Genomic DNA, 19,943 nt, shown 5'->3' with positions numbered 1-19,943 from the left:
CCCATATGGTCACTGGTTTTAATCCTGGCGGCCCTGCTTCCCATCCAGCTCCCTGCTTGTGACCTGGGAAATCAGTCAAGAATGGCCCAGATCTTTGGAGCCCTGCACCCGCGTGGGAGACCCAGAAAAACTCCTGGCTCCTGGCTTTGGATCAGTGCAGCTCCAGCCGTTGCAGTATTCAGGGAGTGAACCATCGGATGGAGGATCTTCCTCTCTGTCTCTCTTCCTCTCTGTATATCTGCCTTTCCAATAAAAATAAATAATAAATCTTTTAAAAAAATAAATAAGGTGATCCCAGCACACTGACCCAATTAACTAATCCTCCACCTGCAAGCACTGGAATCCCATGTGGGTACCAGTTCATGTCCTGGCTGCTTTACTTCTCATCCAGCTCCCTGTTTGTGCCCTGGTATGGCAGTAGAGGATGGTTCAAAGCCTTGGGACCTTGCACCCATGTGCAAGACCAGGAAGAAGTTCCTGGCTCCTGGCTTTGGATCAGCCTGACTCCAGGTATTGTGGCCATTGGGGAGTGAACCAATGAATGGAAGAGCTGTCTCTTTCTCTTCTTCTCTCTGTACATCTGCCTTTCCAATAAAACTAAGTAATTTTTTTTTTTAGTTGATAAGGCAAGATGTACAGAGAGGAGGAAAGACAGAGCTCTTTCTTCCAATGGTTCACTTCCCAAGTGGCCACAATGGCCAGAACTGAGCCGATCCAAAGCCAGGAGCCTGGAGCCTCTTCCCAGTCTCCCATGCAGGTGCAGGCTCTGAAGACTTTGGGCCATCCTCGTCTGTCCTCCCAGGCCACGAGGAGCTGGAGGGGAAGTGGGGCTGCCGGGACACGAACTGGCACCCATATGGGATCCCAGCATGTGCAAGAAGAGGACTTTAACCACTAGGCTACCAAGCCAGGCCCATGAATAAGATTTGAAGCCAGAATATTCTGTTTTTATATTACTATGTGTATTTGAAAATATCCACAGTATTAAGAATAACAGTAATGACTACCAAAACTGCAAATGATCTTCCAGCAAAAATATTGTGTTTATGTGTGTATGTTGTAACATAAAAACTGGTATAAGAATGAAAAAGGCGTTATCCCAGGGTGATGAGACACAGTACGTCTCCTCATTTCCAGATACTGTACAGTCTTGTGAATATTACGTCGTTGTTTTCACCAAATGATTTGGAGTAGTCACAGCACACTCGACAACTTTTCTTTGCATGGGCTATGCTTTCTTACCACATCACTGTCAGGTGTGGAGAACTGGCCTGTGAAATCATCTTATCTATCCCTGCCACAGCACCTGCAAGTAGTACTCAAAATTCAGAATATCAATAGCAGTTGTATGGCATATGCATATATGGTGAATGTAAGTCGATAGTTTCTCATGACCCTTATAAGATATTGTAAATAATCAAATGGCCTTGGGCAGAAAAAAAGGTTCCCTATCCCTGTACCATTTGAATATCTGTGTTAGCAATTGTCCTTGGATTGTGTTAATCCTTGGCTAACTGTGCATTCTTTGGAGCTGTAGTGGTTGGTGCCTAACTAACCATGCAGTTAGTGCAGGTTAATGTATGTGATCTAAACTGGTGAAGATAAATGGCACCAGTTCTGATATGGTTAAACACAGAGGCTACAAAAAGGCCCTTGCATTGGGAACTCCATGTATCAGCCAGAAAGAGGACTTAGGAACACAAAAGAGGTTAGGAAAGGAGGTGTGCAGAGCTGGAGCCATTCACTCCAAGTGGCAGTGGGAGCAGTAACAGGGACAGGAAGGGTGACCATGTGTGCTGGTGGTGGGCAGGAGGCTGCTGAATGGGACAGTGGGAAGGAGCCCATACTTGTGGGGCTCTGCAGAGCCAGGCAGACCTCTGAGGGCTGAGCTGTCTTTGGCTTCCTTCCCCAGGCCTGGTGAACAACGTGGTGTTCACGAGTCTCACCATGGAGCAGAGGCACCCTCTCTTTGTCCAGCTGCAGAGCCTCATCCGGGCTGCCAACCCTACGGCAGCCTTCATTCTCGCTGAAAATGGGATTGTCACCAGGTAAACTGATGCACACTCCACCACGTGGGACCACTGGTCAAGCTGTGGTCCCCAGGGTGTTTTCAGCTCCAGGGCCTGAGTGCGTGGTTCTGGAAATCAGCTGTTGAAATGCTTTGACTATGCTGTAAAAGTCACCGAGAAGAACCCACAAGTCAGCATCCTGAGTTCTGCTGGAGCACACACCAGCAGGAAGCTGGAATTGGCAGTGCACTCTGATAGGGCATGTGGGCATCTGAAATGCTGAGTAAACTCCGGCCCACCCCTTAACTGTGCACATACATCTCTTGGATCTTCTGAAGATCAGTTTCTAATTTAGTGGAAGTGAAGTGGAGCCAAAGACTTTTTTCTCTCTTTTTAAAGAGAACCAGCTTTAGGGCCTGGTGCAATGGCTCAGTTGGCTAATCTTCGACCTCCAAGTACCAGGACCCAACTGGTGTCCCTGTTGCTCCAGTTTCCATCTAGCTCCCTGGTTGTGGCCTGGAAAATCAGTAAAGGATGGCCCAAAGATTGAAACCCTGCACCCATGTAGGATACCTGGAAAAAGTTCCTGGCTCCTGGCTTCAGATCAGCTCAGCTCTGGCCATTGAAGCCATTTTTTTTTTTTAAAGCAAAACAGCAGATGGGAAAGTTTTCTGTCTCTCCTTCTCTCTGTAAATTTGCCTTTCCAAAGAAAAGAAATGAATCTTTGGAGGGAAAAAAGAGATTGTTCAAAAAGCCTAGTGACAGAGAGAGGGAAAGGATAAGAGATGGTCCATCTGCTGGTTCCCTCCTCAAATGGCCAAGGTCAGGCCAAAACCAAGAGCCTGGCATGCCATCTGGCTGTCCCACAGTAGTAGCAGGGGTCCAGTACTTGAGCATATCCTCTGTTGCTCCCAGGTGCATTAGCAGAGAGCTGGGTCAGAAACAGAAGCCCCAGGACTCTAACTGATGCTCCAGTATGGGATATCAGCTTTGCAAATGGCAGTTTAAGTCACTGAACTACATTGCCAATCCCAAAATTCTGTGTTTCTAACAAGTTCCAAGATGGTATCAGTGTTACTGCTAATTTCTTTGGATATGATACTAGTAATTGTAGTTCTGTAAGATACACATTTAGAAGCCATGCACAATAGCCTGGTGGCTAAATCCTCTCTTTGTGTGTGTCAGGATCCTATATGGGCTCCGGTTCATATCCTGGATGCTTCACTTCCCATCCAGTTTCCTGCTAGTGGCCTAGGAAAGCAGCAGAGAATGGCTCAAAGACTTGGGACCCTGCACCCATGTGGGAGTCCAGGAAGAAGCTCCCAGCTCCTGGCTGCTGGCTTTGGATTGGCTTAATGCCAACTGCTGCAGCCACTTGGAGAGTGAACCAGCAGACAGATCTTTATGTCTCTTCTCTATATATATCTGCCTTTCCAAAAAAAAATAATTTTTTATTTAAAAAAAATATATGCATTTAGGGCTCGGCGCGGTGGCACAGTGGCGCAGTGGTTAAGGTCCTCACCTTGCACGCCCGGGATCCCATATGGGCGCCGGTTCTATCCTGGCAGCCCCACTTCCCATCCAGCTCCCTGCCTGTAGCCCGGGAAAGCAGTCAAGGACGGCCCAAAGCTTTGGGACCCTGCACCCGTGTGGGAGACCAGGAAGAGGCTCCTGGCTTCAGATAGGCATAGCATCGGCCGTTGCGCTCACTTGGGGAGTGAATCATCAGACGGAAGATCTTCCTCTCTGTCTGTCTCTCTTCTCTGTATATCCGCCTTTCCAATAAAAAAATAAATAAATATTTAAAAACAAACAAACAAAAAGATATGCATTTAGGGGTAAAACTTGACAGATTGAGCTGTCAAGTGGCTTGAAGAAAAGTGTATGCATATGTGTTTGCGTATGTCTATGGGAACATGTGGGGGAAACAGAATGTGCATATTTGCCAGTTTTAACAAACTGGGTCTCTTCTGTATGTTTTCAAAGGAATGAGGACATTGAGCTGATTCTCTCAGAAAATAGTTTTTCAAGTCCTCAGATGCTACGTGCTCGATACTTAACGTACCCTGGCTGGTAAGTATCTTCTCTGAAAAGTAGCTAAAAATTCCTTATAAACCTTCTTTATTTAAGGAGCAGGGAGAAGGAGAAAGAGAGAGAAAAAAAGTAAAATACCTGACTGTTGGTGTAGCCAAAACTGTAACTCTGGGACCCACGATTGAGAGCCTTCATGGATATGGGATGAGGGGGCTGCCCTTATGTGCCAAACACATTGGGATCCTCTGTTTTCTGGCCTCTAGTGAGGTGACATGGCTGGGTGGAGCAGGGAGCCTAGCCTTCAAGAGGAAGTCATTCCTGGGAACATGGTCAGGCAGTCCTTTCAGGTTCCCATCCAACGTGAGTTTCCTCCTGATATGTCCTGAGGAATGAATACTCTTCTTTTTCTGGGCTGAGGGTGACAGAGAAAGGAGAATGTGCGAAGTCCCTTTACTTAGATGCGCACCATTATAACACTCTCTATGTGCTAAGCATTGTCCTCAGATTGGCTCTGTAAACCTAGCCAAGTGGCTGTTGCATGTAATGTAATACAAATGAGTAAAACTAAAATCAAAATTGAAATGTCAGTCACACAGCCATATTTCTAGTGCTCCATAGCTGCCTGTGGCTAGCAGCTACTCTATTGGACAGTGCCCTTTTAGAACAGTTCCATTATTACAGGAAGTTGTTTAGACTGCTATTCAATCCCTGCACCAAGCAGTGAAGCAGGTCCCCTTATTGTCCTCACCTCATGGATGAGGGAACTGAGGCAGCGAGGAGTGGATTGGCTAGCAGCTCCTAATCAGCAAGTGACAGAGCTGCATTTCAGGCCCAGCCTGTCTGGCTCTGGGGTCTGTTCTCTTAACCGCTTCTTGTGCCTGCATAGAGTGGACAGTTGTTTTCCATTCTGTTGAAACTTCAAGGGAATACATTCATTCGAGCCGGCCAGAGTTAACTTCACATGTTTATCAGGACTATCTTTGTTATCCTTAGCCATGCATCCCCCACACCGCCATTTACACTGTCAATTGTTTGGATTAACAGCACATTAATTGTTCTATGCTGTAACAAAATTAAAAGTTCAGCACATTCAGTATGTGAAATTGAAGGTTTGTAGGGGTTTTCTCAGAAGGAATCACTAATTTGATTCATGTCCACCTGCTTGGACATGGGTGAGTGGATCATTGTGCTTGAACCAGACACTTGTATCTGAACTAAAGCAAAATATGTGTAACTGCCAGAAAGACTGCTGTTCAACAGTGGCTGCTACTGCTGACCTTGACCCTGAACCTGGTGCCTGTCCTGCAGCTCCTCGAATCACTGCCTGGTACTCCAAACAAGCCAAGCCCTGTCCTGCAGTCTTTCCTGAGCCATCCTGAGCCTACCTCAGGACCTGGATGGGAGTGGAGCTGCCGGGATTATAACCGGCACCCATATGGGATCCCAGCACGTAGAAGGCGAGGACTTTAGCCCCTAGGCCACACCACCAGGCCCGGTACCTCTTTCTTGTTTGGATTGACATGTGTTACATTCAGCCAAAAATATCTGATATTCATAGCCAGAGAAATTGTGAAACTGGCATATTCATCTGCAGTTGGGATGATGTAAAATACCACATGTAAAATGGTTATGCGCTTTCACAGAGCAGTTCCAAGTATGGAGATTCAGCTCAAGGAAATCATTCAATAGAGGGAATGATAATCCCATGACTGTGGGAGCCATTGGATGGGTTCATTATACTCCCTCGGCAAGTGCTTGAAATTCTCCATGGCAGAAGGTTGCTATTGTTTGAGGCTTGAATATGACCGTGTGCTTATGGAGTCAGCGGCACTGGACACAGAAAACAGAACAGTCCTGTACCTACCATGCCACGATGAACTTAATAACAAAATGTTGATCTTCAAAATGTCATTAAAGGACTAAATTACTGTGATAACAGGGAGGAGAAATGGGGAGGGGATCAGGGGAATACCTACCAAAATGCATCATGGAAAACAATAAAAAATAATTTTAAAAACAAAGCAAGAGACCAGAGCAGAGGTGCCCACCCACCTGCCCACTCTGGAGAGGAAGTCTGAACCAGATGTCCAGACTGCCGGCTGCCCACAGTGAGCAGGAGGAGAGGGATGCGGCTTGGAGCAGGAGAGTCTTGTGCAGGAGCCCACACTGTGGCAAGACAGACACAGCCAACTTGGGACTTAAGAGGTAGAGGGGCCTTTGACCTGAGGGACCATCCATCTCAAGGTGAAGGAGATGTAGACACAGTGAAGCAAATGTTTTAAGTGCCATCTAAGTTGTTAAGGGGGGATTGGAATACTATTGAGTAGTTGGTATATACTTCATCCCAAAGTGTAGTGTATCATAATCCCCACACCCCAGTCCTGTGTACTCATAACACTGTAACTTTAAAGGTATGAAGGTAGATTTGATGCTGGATCAGTCTTCCCTCTGATGGTTCAGATCTGCGTGTGGTTCGGCCGGCCCCTAGAGAAGACTCGCTTTATAGCCAAGTGTAAAGGTGAGCCCTAGTGAGCGTGTGCCCCTGCCCCTGCAGAGGAGCCCCCAGCCTCTGGCAGAGGAGCCTCCTCTCCCTGGCAGAAGGGCGCCCAGCCCCTGGCCTAGGAGCCCCCAGCCCCACCTCAGTGTTCCTGACCACTGGCACCCTGCACAGGCAGAAGATTGATTGAAGGGCTAAGGATTCCCCTGTCCTCCATGATGTGTGGCCACAGAGTTGATCTCCACCACTCTATTGTGAGAATTTCCCCACCCCTGACAACAGCAGCAGGACTGCTGGGGAGCAAAGTGTGGGGAGGTGGGTCCTACCTGTAAACCCCAGACCCTGAGCAAGGTCTCCCTAGTCACTAAACCTCCTAGCTTCCCACTCTGCTGCCCTGAACTTGGCCTTGCATCAGCTGGGTGACAGCCCTGTCCTCTTCCTCCACCAGCAATTCAGTCCTCCATCAAGCCAAGTCCCTTTTCTGGAAACATCTACCACATCCTGGGCAAAGTGAAGTTCTCAGGTAAGCAGGAGGTTGGATTTGGGAGTTGCATATCCTGGAGTGCTCACCTTGCAAACTCAGAACCTTGCCCTATGGGCCTGGCACATCAGGCTGCTCCTACACCTCTCCCTGTCCTGCTGCTTAGGGAGAGCCTGCCCTCTTTGCCTGGTGGCCTGTCCCCTGGGATCCTTATACCAGAGACTTACACCCCACCCATCTTAAGCATGCATGGCCTTTTCCTGGCCCTGTCACCAGGAGCCACCCCAGTGTCCAGCTGCAGGTCCATTTTTGAATGAAGTCATCAAGCCTTCCACCTTCTCCCTGCAAGGCGGTAGGCCTGGGGAATAGCCAGAGACCTCTGGAGCTTCATAACCTGTTAGACTGTCCAGGGCTGGGAGTCAGGGATGGTCCCAACTCAAGGATAATTCATCAGTTCAGCATTGAAGAAGGCAAGAGGATTCCAGGACAAGCAGCAATTTTTGCAGTGGCCAAGAGGCAAAAGGCACATTTTAGGAAACCCGGAGGGGCTCCTATGTCTGGAGGCTGGAGGCTGGAGGCTGGGAGAGGTATGTGGAACATCAGCTGTCAGGACAGAAGACTCCATCCCAGTTCACGCTGCTAGCTCTGTTCCAACAAGGCCACAAACAAGGCCACTTCCTTTTCAGAGCTGCTGTTGACTTCTTCCTTATTCTGGGTTAACCTCTCTTTGTCCTCGGCCTTTCTCCTCTTTTGGGGGCATCTTGCCCTTTGTATCTCCAGTCACCTAGGGTGCTTTTCTCGTGGCCTTCTGTGTGACCATCCTACTGCGCTGTGATACTGCTGACCCTGTCCTTAGCTTCTCTGCTCTCCCTGGAGAGCCCCTCCCCACCACACGCACCCCAAGGGGACATTTCTTTGCTTCAACTCCCTACTCCACAGATGTCTTCCTTCCTAGGTGTTATAGTCTTTCAGATGTGATAGATGCAAAAATGAGATGCCTCCTCCAGCCGATAAATCATTTCTTGCTCTTGTATTCTCCCTTTTAAAAAATTATTTGGAAACGTTAGAGAGATTTTCTATTGACTGGCTCACTCCCCAAATGGCTGCAATAGTCAGGCTGGTCTGAAGTCAGGAGCAGGAACTTCCTCCAAGTCTCCCATGTCAGGCAAAGGGCCTGGGTACTCAGGCTATGCTTCACTGCTTTCCCCGGCACAGTAGTGGGGAGCTGCCGACATCGCACATGGAGACTTAACCTGTTATGCAGCACCAGCCCCACTCAGGTTACTAGTACACAATCAGTTCTCCAAACAGCTAAGCTAGAAGCTTTCACTGCTCTTTCCTCTTTTCATTCTTTCTTACTTGCCACCATCATGCCAGCTCCTGTGACTGAGTTTTCTTGTGAGTCCTGCCCAGTCTCCTGCATTGTCACAGTCACCATAGCCTTGTCTGTCTGGGACAGGATCCCATGAGTGTGGTCTCCTTGCAGACTCTGAGAGGGTCATGGAGGTCTGTCACAACACCCTGGCGAATTCCTTGAGCATCGTTCCAGTTTTGGAGGGCCCCACACCACCGCCCGACCCCAGAAGCACACCCCAAGATGGCAGCGGGCAGCAGGAATGCTACCTCGTGTTCATCGGCTGCTCCCTGAAGGAAGACACTGTCAAGGACTGGTTGCGGCAGTCAGCTAAGCAGGTGGGTTTTGTTTTTGAGATTTGTTTATTTTTATTGGAAAGATTTGTGGAAAAGAGAGACGAAGATCTTTCATCCACTGGTTCACTCCCTAAGTGGCTGCCACAGCCAGAGCTGATCCGATCCAAAGCCAGGAGCTTCTTCCAGGTCTCCCATGAGGGTGCTGTGTCCCAAGGGTTTGAGCCATCCTCTGCTGCTTTCCCAGGCCACAAGCAGGGAGCTGGATAAGAAGTGGAGCAGCCAGAATATGAACCAGCACCCATATGGGATCCCAGGCAAGGACTTTAACCACTAGGCTACCACGTTGGACCCAGCGGGCGCATTTTGTTGCCCAAGCAAAGCTAGCATAGCTAGGACTACACTTCTGGGATCCCACTGGCTCTGAGAGTCCCATCTGCTACCTCATGATGCTTTCCCCTGAATTCACCCTCTTGGACCCTTCCAATTCCCCAAGGGAACTTTGAATGTGAGAGGAAAGCACTTGGAGCCGCTGCTGGGCCAACATGGTTCTCTTTTTGCTAGGGGAGCTAAGCTGCTTAGCATAAATCTCAGCACAGGGGACTGGCTGTCCCCAAATTCTGGGAATAGAGTTGGCTAGGACTGGATCTTCCATGGATGCTCAGCGGGGACCTTTGCTTATGCTGAGATGTTGGCTGCCTCACTGAAGAAGCTCCTGGATACCTAACTGTGGGACCACAGGCTCTCTTGGCCCTGTCATAAGCGACCATGCTCATTTGCAAAAGCACTGGGACTCCTTTCTGCTTACAGCCTGCTGTCTCACAGGGCTCTGGGGCAAGAAAGTTGTCTGGGCCCTGCGTGGAAGCCTCGCAGCTAAAGTCCTCGCCTTGTACATGCTGGGATCCCTTAAGGACACCAGTTCCAATCCCAGCAGCCCTGCTTCCCATCCAGCTCCCTGCTTGTGGTCTGGGAAAGCAGTCCAGGACAGACCAAAGCCTTGGGATCCTGTACCCGAGTGGAAGACCAGAAGAGGCTCCAGGCTTCTGGCTTTGGATCAGCTCAGCTTTAGCTGTTGTGGCCGCTTGGAGAATGAATCAATGGACAGAAGATCTTCCTGTCTGTCTGTCCTCCTCTCTGTATATTTGACTTTCTAATAAAAACTTTAAAAAGAAAATTGTCTCCTCAAGAGACAAGGGGGCAGGTTATCTTGTCTAAACCAGGACATCTCATCCACCTTCCCTTCCGCGGGGTCCCTGAGCCCTGGCCCACCCCAGTGTTATTGGCTGTGCTGCAGCGCAACCCCTCCCTGCATCTCTACACAGAAGCCTCAGAGGAAAGCCTTGAAGACCAGAGGAATGCTGACCCAGCAGGAGATCAAGAACATCCACGTGAGTCCAGCCCTGGCCTGTCCTCAGTAGCTTCAGGCCATCCTTCCAGGCTTGCATAAATGATTCTGACCCCAGGAATGACTGTAGGGCATGCTGGAAGTCTTGATTCCCTCTGGCTGGTTACAGAAGGAATCTGGATAGACACAGCCCCACGCTTCTGGGAGAAGAGAGCAGAAGTCCTCCTGGTGGCCTGCACCTAAGCTAGAGGACCAGCATCTGTGGGAGGAACAGATACTGAGGCCTGCATGGCCTCCCTGTCCAAACAGCACACAGAAGACCTCGGTCCAAGATAAACTGCCCGAGGTCCAGGGAAGCCCCAAACCCCAGAAGCACATCACAAATCTGCAGTGGGCAGCAGGAGTACTGTGGCATGCTCACCTGCTACATCTTGAAGGAAGGCAGCATCAAGGAAGCAGTTGTGGAGCGGCAGGTTGTGGAATCTGAAGGTCAGGGTGTGAGGGTCTTGGTGAGCCTTCCCAACCCAACTGGAGCCTTTTCCTGGGGAATTGAGAGCAAAAGGCCAAAAGAAACAGAGTCCCGGCCCAGGACTCCTAAGTCTCAGTGATGAGGAGGTGGGGAGCAGGAGGAGACTCCAGGGACACCCTCACAGCCAGCCTGGACAGCATGGGTGCCCTGGGAACAAGGTATGGCCTCGGGAATCAGTCCTTTTTATTGAGGGGGGTGTGGAATCAGTCCTTGTTTTGTGTTCCCCTCAAAGCAGACCTTCACAGAAGACTTGGGTTTGTGTAGTTGTTGGTTTTTGGGTTGTTTTTTTTTTTTTTTTTTTTTTGTTTTTTGGCTTTGTTTTTTTGTTATTGCATAGTTTATTTTTAAAAGTGATTCTAGGAGACACTGAGGAGGAAGGAGGGAAGGCGAGGGGAGAGAGCCAATAAAGGAGTGTCAGGAGCAATCCAAACTTTACTGGGAATTCCCAGAATTCCTTACTCCTGGCCCAGCAATCATGCCCTGAGGGTTGCTGGGAACTGTTGATTCCCTGGCTCATCCACCTTGCAGAGTAGGCTCTTGGGCCTGATTGTTTTCCAGTGACTAAGGGAATGATTGAAAGTGGTTGGATAATTCTGACAAGACTCTCCCTACAGGTAAAACGCCACCTGGACCCATTGCCTGCAGGCTACTTCTATAATGGCACCCAGTTCGTTAACTTCTTTGGTGACAAGACTGATTTTCACCCACGTATCCTTGCCAAGCTTGGTTCCTCTGGAATGTGTGGGGATGGAGTCCTGTGTGTGCCCTGGGTGTCTGCTGGGCTGCCATAAGCTGTGGACCAGACTGGGCTGGGAGCACAGGACCAATCATTAAGGTGGGCTTTTGATTTTGACATATAGAGATAGAAAGAACTTAAATCCACTTGTTCACTTCCCAAATGCGCACAGGAACCACAACTGAAGCCAAAGGCCTGAAGCTCAGCCCTCATTCCCACACAGGTGGCAGGTACCCAAGTGCTTGGGCCATCATCTGCTGCCTCCCCAGGGTCTGCATTAGAAGGAAGCTGGATCTGAAACAAAGTAGCCAGTATTTGAACCAAGTGCTCAGTCTGGTGTAAGGCAAATCAAGAGAGAAGAAAAGAGAAGAGAAAAGTTGTTGAAGTCCATTAGAGAGAGAGAGAGGTTGTTGAAGACCACTTTCTCTCTTATGTTATTCTTTGGACTATGGTTTGTCTGTAGCTGCCATGGCACCCTGATTTCTATGCTGAGATCCTGAGGTTTATCTGTGAACAGAGGGATAGAGTGGGATGTATGACCGGGGACTTCACCATGTGCTGCTGAAAGCTGCACGGTATATATATTCCACTACACCTTTTAGGGCCCCACGTCAGCACCCTGGCACTCTTCTCATCTGGAAAGTTGCCAGGATGCAAAAGGAACCTGTCAGGCACCTACCTGGGGGTAGGTCCCAGACTCACCCATCCACAGCCCTCTCGGGGCCAGAGGCAGCTCCCACCTCTCTGCCCCCTCTCCTCCCCTTCTTCCTCATCCAGACTCAATGCTATCTTTCTTAATGAGCTACTAGTCATGGACCAGTTCATGAACGACTATGTGGAAGAAGCCAACCGGGAGATCGAGAAGTATAACCGTGAGCTGGAGCAGCAGGAGTACCATGACCTGTTCGAGCAGAAGCCCTAGAGGGAGGCCGGGCAGTGCTCCGGCAGTGTCTGCCCTGAGAGGACCCAACAGGTCCCCAGGCGGCTGGACTCGTTCTCCTTGGCCTCTGTGTGCTGCCTTGAGTGTGTGTCCGCTTTCTTCTCTCTACAGCGCTGAAGAGCATCACCTGCACCCCTGGTAGTGGGGAGGGGGGCCTCTTCCAGAAGAGCAACTGGGCCTGGCCACTCCATGGCTGGCAGCTGGCAGCGCCAGACTCTGGCCCCCTGCTGAAGGCACCTTCTGCTGACTGCTGAGGCCCTGTGGGAGCACCGGCCTGCCCCAGGAGCTGCTGGAAATTAGAAGGATCCCTCCTCTGCCTTCCAGCTGGGGGGCCGGGCCAGGCCTCAGGCTCCCGGTGCTGCCCTTGGAGAGCCCACAGCACTAGGGGGAGAGCTATCCTCCCTACTTAGGCTCCTCCTATTCAAGGAGCCAGCTGGCCTGGCCCAGTACGGGCTGCCTGGGCCCAGACCACCAGCTTGTTCTCAAATGAGGGATTTCTCAACAGCCAAAACTGAGGGAGAAGCATGTGGCTTCCCAGAAGCACATGTCTCTCCAGCTGACATAAGCATCCCTTTTGACAGCTCTGGAAGCGCCTGTACGACCACCCAGATTTCCTACTTCAGGGACATGAACAAGCCTGATGCCCTGGTCCCCGCCCCCTCATCCCTCCCACACACACACACCTTGCCTTGTGTTGGGGGGCCTGCACTGCAGCTGCCAAGGCTTGGTTCTGGGGCCTGGTCACCTGTGGACTGTTGGTCTCCAGCTCCAACCTTGTCAGAGAGGGCCTGCCTCTCAGCTCCAAACTCCGGGAACCTCGCACCCTGCCCTCAAAGCATCATTGGCAGCCCTGGCCTCATTCGGCTCCTCAGGACAGGGACTTCAGAGAATTTTAGCTTCTAAGTTAAAATTCCTTCCAGTGGCTTTGTCTCCAGCTCAGCTGTAAAGCAGAGGGGACCTGAGCTGTGGCCGCTGCCTGACCTTCGCAGTGATTGTGGGGCCATGGGGCCGGGGGCCACAGGCAGTGCTCCTTAGGTGATGTGTGCAAGGGCTGCAGCACCAGCCGCCCACACTGCAAACGTGTTTGCAATTTCACGTAGTATTTTGCATGCCTTAGGAAGAAGCACATAGGTGAAACCAGCAAAATGTCCAGTAATGTAGAGGGGGTCTGAGAAAGGCCCCTGACCCAGAGGAGTGCTGGGATAGAGCACATGGAGTCAGGCCTGTGTGCAAGGGTTTGTCAGTAAGGTACTATTGCATTGGAGAAAACAGTTATATTTGAAAAAACAATTTGTATTTGAAGCCAAAAGAACAAAACTCACTGTTAAGTAAGAAACCTTGCATCTCAGAAGGCTTCTGTGAAACCCATGTGCTCCAGACCCAGCTCCAGAAGCCCTCGGAACCAGCTTCTGGCTGGCCAGAGGCCTCGTGTCCCGAGGGCTGCCTCCTGCTGGCAGTCTCAAGTGCAATTGATGACTAAGCAATGTGTTACTGTAGCTTCCTTCAGCTCTACTGAGCTCTTTTTAAAAACTCAAACTTGAGCAGCCTTAGAAAAGGGAGATGGGAAGGGGAGGGTGGGGGTGGGAAGCACAGGCCATTTCCTTCAAGGGTAAAAATGCTCTCTGGGAGCTTGAGCCATTTCCCTGCCAGTGGGGCTGCTACACAAGAGTTTTTAAAGGGGGATCCGTTGGAGCTGCCCATGAGCAGGGCCTCCCACGGCACATACCGTGCTGCCTGGGGCTCTGGTCTCTCCCTTTTAACCCTGGAAATGCTCTCTCACCACTTGCCCACCATCCTGCCCCTCTCCCCTCAGGGGGAAACTGTGATGTGATTACCTCAACTTGCAAATGAAACTGTGATTCAAAAAAAAAAAAATCAAAACATGAAGTATCAAAAGCAAAAAAAAAAAAAAAAGGCTCCTTGGCCTTCTTGGGCACGTGAAGGGGCACATTGGAGAGAGGGCATTCCTGGGGTGCCCACTGCACCCCTGGTGAGGAGGTGCAGCAGCTATGCATGTGAACTCTTGGAGGATGGAGGGGGCAGGAGTGTCTCCTTGCACTGCCTCTTTACAAACCTGCCAGGCCTCTTGGTTCTGACTGTGACTTTGGTATCCTCTTGATTCCCCCTTCCCCCAGCAGGGGAGCAAGAGGAGAGCTATGGCACAGTGGAGTAGATGCCAGAGAGCCAGCCAGGGCGCGGGGCCGGGCTCGGGACAGGTGGCCATCCTCCAGGGGCTTGCATGCCTCTGCCAGCTTCCCTGTTAGCAGCTTCAGTGTATCCTATCACCGGAGTGTATGAGATAAGGTCCAAGTCGCTGAAGTTACGAACTGTGTCTATTTTGATGCAGGATTTTTCTGGTTTTGATTGGCAGGAAGAGGCAGAAATTGTAGAAAAACAGGATCCCACTGAGCCCGAGGGGCCGCCTGCCCTCACACCTGGACACTGGCCCGTTGGGTTGCAAGGGAAAGGAACCTCCAAAATTCTGCTAGGGTGTTGGGGAATTTTTGCACAGTAATAAGCTCTGGGTTGCTCTTTGTGCTTCTCAAAAGGGAAAAGTTGAACTCAAAGATTGTAAACAAGTCAGTGTTTGGCCATACTGCCGGCCTAGTTGGATAGTCGGGTTTCTGCAAGGTCCTGACTTGTCAAATACTAATGACAGAAGAGCTCACTTACGTGCCAAAATTCACTTTTATATTAGTTTCTCAGTGCTTTAATATTTGTAACTTAAATTTTAAAACTCATATTTACAAACACTACTGTAACTTCAGTGAAACTGAATTGTGTGAATGAAGCTTTTTTGCTTATTATAGTATTTATTACACTACTTAATTCAGTAAATATATAAAAGTAGCCTTCAATTTATTTTTATATTATTTTACATGTTTTTACCAGCGGTTGTGTATGTGAAATTGACCTTGGTAATTGAGATGTCATGCTAAGGACCAATAAACAATCACTGAATCAGCAAGGCTCTGGTAACTGTCTGTACTGGTCACTCCAGGGGCCTCAGGCACGAGGAAGCCAGCTGTGGGCACAGGGGTTCCAGGCTGGCGCGGGTGGCATAGCCGCTGCCCTCAGTCCTGTCAAGTACTCTAAGAGCCTTCACGCCAACACACCCAGTGCCCAGCCTTGGCATGGTCAGTTCTAAGCTGATCAGATGGCAGACAAATGGCGCCCCTGCCTTCACACACATACCACACCACACCACACCCCTGTCTTACTGTTCTACCGCAGGTGGTGCGGGCCTAACTGCCCTTGGCCAGGCCTTTCCACCCAGGCACGGGGTAGCTCATATTCCCCCAGCAAAGCAGAGGAGGATCTGATCCTCCCTGCAGGGGACACAAAATGACCTTACTTCCTGTGACACCAGGAGGCAGAGGGGAAGTGTCCTGGGGAGGGGTGTACAGTCTCTGCTGACTGGCCTGGAGCTGGAATCTTGGCTTTGGAAGTTCTGGAGATCACTTAGTGTTTCACAAAGCAAATACAAAACTGCCTGAGAGGGACCTGATACCCTGGGGAATGCAGGTGGGGGCTCCATCTCCCTCCTCTGTCTCCCCGGTCCCCACCCCCCAGCCTCCTGCCTATCTAACCTGACGTCCAGGGTCTGGAATTGGCTGGAGCTGGCTGCTGTGCCTCCTGGGGTGAGGGGCCAGTTGGATGAACTTTTCTGGGGGCCTCAGTGGGGCTCTCAACCCTGAAGCCCACCGCAAGGACAGGACTACAGAGACCTGAGTGCCGCTGACAGCAGGAGCTGGGACCCCTTTGCTTGGGAATGAACAGACATGAAAAGTGAGTCAGAGCAGGTTTCCTGTAGAGGCTCTTGAGGTTAGCACCAGGAATGACGGCATAGTCATTGCTGTGGGAGTAGAGGGGACAGTCCCCACAAAGCAGCTCAGGGGCCCACGTGCAGCCCACCAGAGGGCTCTCTAGCCGCCCTTTAGGGCTACCCACTGTCCTGGTGGTAAGCTTGCTCTCTGCCACCACTGTGACGCCAACATCCCCAAAGCAAGACCCAACCTCTTCCTGGTTGCATTACCATCTCTGCCCAAATCCCTGTGGTCAGGAAGAATGGGGTGCTTGGCCTGACCACGGGCTTCCAGGCCCATGCCCCTCTGAGCAGGCTCACACAGCCCCTGAGGACCCTCTCCGAGTGCCTGGATGTTCAGAATTTTGTGTTGCTTCCTGCTGGTCTGGTCTAGAGACAGGAGATTCATTTATTTGAAAGGTAGAGTTACAGAAAGAGATACATTCTCTAGTTTACTCCCTAAATGGCTGCAATGACCTGGGCCTGACAGAAACCAGGAGCCTGGAACCTCATTCTGGTCTCAACTGCGTGATGGAAGACCAAGCATCTTCAGGAAACTTGATCAGAAATGGAGCAGCAGGGATTTGAACCAGGACTCAAAGGGAATGCCCATGTCTTAAGCAGTGGCTTAACTAGCTACACCATGCCAGCTGTGGTGCTGATTTTTAACCAGGAGACGAGAAAGCTTACATTTAGAGCATTCTCGCCACTGGGGCCAGCATTGTGAAATGGTGGTAAAGCTAGCAATGCTGGCATCCCAAGTAAGTGCCAGTTTGTGTCCCAGCTGCTCCACTTCTCACCCAGCTTCCTGCTGATGGTCTAGGAAGAGCACAGAGGATGGCCCAAGTGCCCAGTCTAACACTTGCCACACTTGGGAGAGATCCGTATGAATCTCCAGGCGCTAGGCTTCTACCTGGCCCAGCAGGGACGTGAACCAGCCAGTGCAAGACATCTGTCTCTCCCTCTACCTAACTACCTTTCAAATAAATACATCTTCAGGGAAAAAATCAAAAGGTCTAGCTACTTTCCAGTACTGATTGAAAAGGTTGTCCTCATCCAGCTGGTGCACCCCGGGGAAGACGCCCTCAGTTTTCGTGGGAGTGTGAAGTTCGGATCTTCAACCAAATAAAGGCCAGTCCCTCCCCACCACCGTGGGGGAGGGGAGAGGCGGCCAGGTGGAGCACTGGTTCTGAAGAACAATTGACAAGACAGCATGACTAACTAGACAGGAACCAGGGGGATGACCTTGAAGTAAAAGTGGAAAAAGCCAAAGTGGAAAAAAACCAATGCTCTGAAACAACTCCAAGGACTCTTTTTTTTCAGCCTCAAATATTAGAAGCAAAATAAATGCACTTATGTAGATTACTGCTGTGTTCTCAGGCCTCCCATGGCTGAGTTGAGCAGCTCAAATAATAAAGTGGGAAAAGTTGCCTTCACGTCCATAAATTTGGTGTCGAAGTAGCAGATGCAATTAAAAAAAATACTGGGCCCAGCGTGGTAGCCTAGTGGCTAAAGTCCTCACCTTGCATGCACTGGAATTCCACGTGGGCACTGGTTTGTGTCCCAGCTACTTCACTTCCCATCCAGCTCCCTGACTGTAAGCTGAGAAAGTAGACTTGGGACCCTGCACCTGCGTGGGAGACCTGGAAGAAGCTCCTGCCTCCTGGCTTCGGATGGGCTCAGCTGTGGCCATTGTGGCCACTTGGAAAGTGAACCAGTGGACAGAACATTTTTCTCCCTCTCATTGTCTCTAAAATTTATTTATCTTTATTGCAAAATCAGATATACAGAGAGGAGGAGAAACAAATATCTTCCGTCCCATGATTCACTCTCCAAGTGACCACAATGGCCGGTGCTATGCCGATCCAAAGCCAGGAGCCAGGAGCTTCCTTCAAGTCTCCCACACGGGAGCACAGTCCCAAGGCTAGGGCCGTCCTCAACTGCCTTCCCAGGCCACAAGCAGGGAGCTGGATGGGAAGTGGAGCTGCTGGGATTAGAACCAGCGCCCATATGAGATCCCAGCACGTTCAAGGCGAGGACTTTAGCCATTAGGCCACCGCGACTGACCCAAAAATAAATAAATCTTTAAAAAAAAAAAAAAAACAAGAATAAGTGTGAACATGTGTCAGTTTAGCCTGTTTTACCACTGCCTTTCTGCATTAATAGACATTTAAGTTTTTGTCCTCTCCTGGTGTCACTTTAAATTTTATATTCAATTTTTAAATGTATATGAAGTGAACAAATTTCATGTATTTCACATACACAGATCTAGGAGCTTAGTGACACTTCCCACTCTACCCTCCCTCTCACCTGCTGTCACATTCTTAAGAAACTTTACATCTCTGAAATTTCACGCCTGGATGAAGGCACAAATAATACAGAAATAAGGACAACAGGAAAGGAAAAGATGATTTGATAAGGGAGACCAAAAATGTATGGAATTTGCTACCTAAAAAGACTTTTCAATTTCTTTGTCTTACAACTAGACATGATCAGACACTCAAAAGGGGCTGGAGAACTAGCTAGGCCCTGGTACCTTCCCCGCCACTGCCTCTCTGTACCCTCGGGGTTGAGTGGTCTGGAGAGAGGCCTCCACACACCCAGGTACCTGGGTGGTAAGGCCCGGGAGCTACAGATGGGGCAGGGAGCAGGGGGCAAGGGCATGCCACTGCAAGCAGGGTGACAAATAATAGGATTTGTGATGGGGCTTGAGGGACAGGGCAGGCGGGGCACTCTGGGGCCAGGACAGAGGCATTTGTTCCTAGACTTGCAGGCCACGTCTGTCTGCTGGAACCCAGATCTTGCCCAGCAATCTGCTGGCCAGGCAGAGCCCTGGGAACCTTGCCCAGTTGTCAGTACAGACTAAGAGAGGGCCACAGGGTGGTGTCCCCAAGGGGAGCAGGTCCCTTGAGGCTGACTCTGTCACTCACAGAAGCCTCACCCTTCCACCTGCCGTTACTGGGGCCTAGATCTGATCTCAGTGGGGATCGGGCAACTGAGCAAAGGCCTACTGCTCTGTTGGGGTCAACAGGTCCAACAACGCCAGAGGGGCTAAAGGAGAGTGGGGGAGGAAGGCTGAGTCTCCTGGCCACATGTCTCCTGGGAGCATGTACAGCCTTACAGGGTCCAAAAACTTGAGCCATCTTCTGCTGCTTTTCCAAGTCTTAAGCAGAGAGCTGGATGGGAAGCAGAACATCCAGGACAGGAACCAGTGCCCAAATGGTATCCCAGAACTTACAGGGAGAGGATTAGCCACTGAGCCACCGTGCCAGACCCCAATTTTTTAATTAGAAGAAAAAAAAAAATGGAGACAGACAAGTGTTGCTGTTGCGATCCACTTAGACCATCAGGGAGTGGGTTCAGTGGGCACAGAGCTGTCACAATTCACATCCACCCAGGATAAGTCCTCACAGAGCAATTGCGAAGGTTTGGGGGTGGGCAACCCCTTCCCTATCCGCAGGAACAGCAAGGGGGTGGCACAGCTGCAGCGGTGAGGGGTTGGGATCGCAGGCCAGCAGGAGCCCCTAAGGCTAGTAAACCCCAAGTGAATCGAGGGCCAGCTGCCCAGCAGCTTCAAGAGGTCCAAGGAAAGCAAGGAAGGCACCCGGAGGGCTGCTTCATGTCTGCAGGGAAGAGTGAAGAAGCGGGCAGCAGTCAGGGGCATCTGCCTGCAGCGACCCTAGTGGGAGTGGAGGATGAACTGGGAGGAGAGCCCCCTCCTGCCCAGGGTTCCCCAGCTCCGCATGCGAGTGTGCAGATCAACTAGGGTGCTGGGTGCCACACTAGGGGGTCTCTGTCCCCCTCTCAGGGTGCTCAGGACCTGGCCAAGGCCAAAGCCACAGGACCAGACAGTGCAGCAGGCAGGACCAGCCAGCTGTGCTAGATTCCGAGGAAAACAGGAAAGAGGTTTGTATTGTTCT

General features: G+C 50.5%; 1 protein-coding gene across 1 annotated transcript in view; it reads left to right on the top strand.

The window, feature by feature from the left end:
- Positions 1-13,823, top strand: part of DNAAF9 (dynein axonemal assembly factor 9) — a 101,838-nt gene extending 88,015 nt beyond the window's left edge. The window contains exons 30-37 of the mRNA XM_040981758.1: positions 1,913-2,048; positions 3,996-4,082; positions 6,455-6,561; positions 6,989-7,063; positions 8,508-8,713; positions 9,991-10,056; positions 11,157-11,250; positions 12,088-13,823. Coding sequence (XP_040837692.1) covers positions 1,913-2,048; positions 3,996-4,082; positions 6,455-6,561; positions 6,989-7,063; positions 8,508-8,713; positions 9,991-10,056; positions 11,157-11,250; positions 12,088-12,200 — 884 coding nt within the window. The 3' untranslated portion in view covers positions 12,201-13,823. The remainder of the gene's footprint in view (positions 1-1,912; positions 2,049-3,995; positions 4,083-6,454; positions 6,562-6,988; positions 7,064-8,507; positions 8,714-9,990; positions 10,057-11,156; positions 11,251-12,087) is intronic.
- Positions 13,824-19,943: the final 6,120 nt, after the last annotated feature.

This window comes from Ochotona curzoniae, unplaced genomic scaffold, assembly GCF_017591425.1.
Source record: "Ochotona curzoniae isolate NIBS_2020 unplaced genomic scaffold, NIBS_Ocur_1.0 contig_3520, whole genome shotgun sequence".
Classification (NCBI taxonomy): domain Eukaryota; kingdom Metazoa; phylum Chordata; class Mammalia; order Lagomorpha; family Ochotonidae; genus Ochotona; species Ochotona curzoniae.
This window is presented reverse-complemented; position numbering and strand designations above follow the sequence as displayed.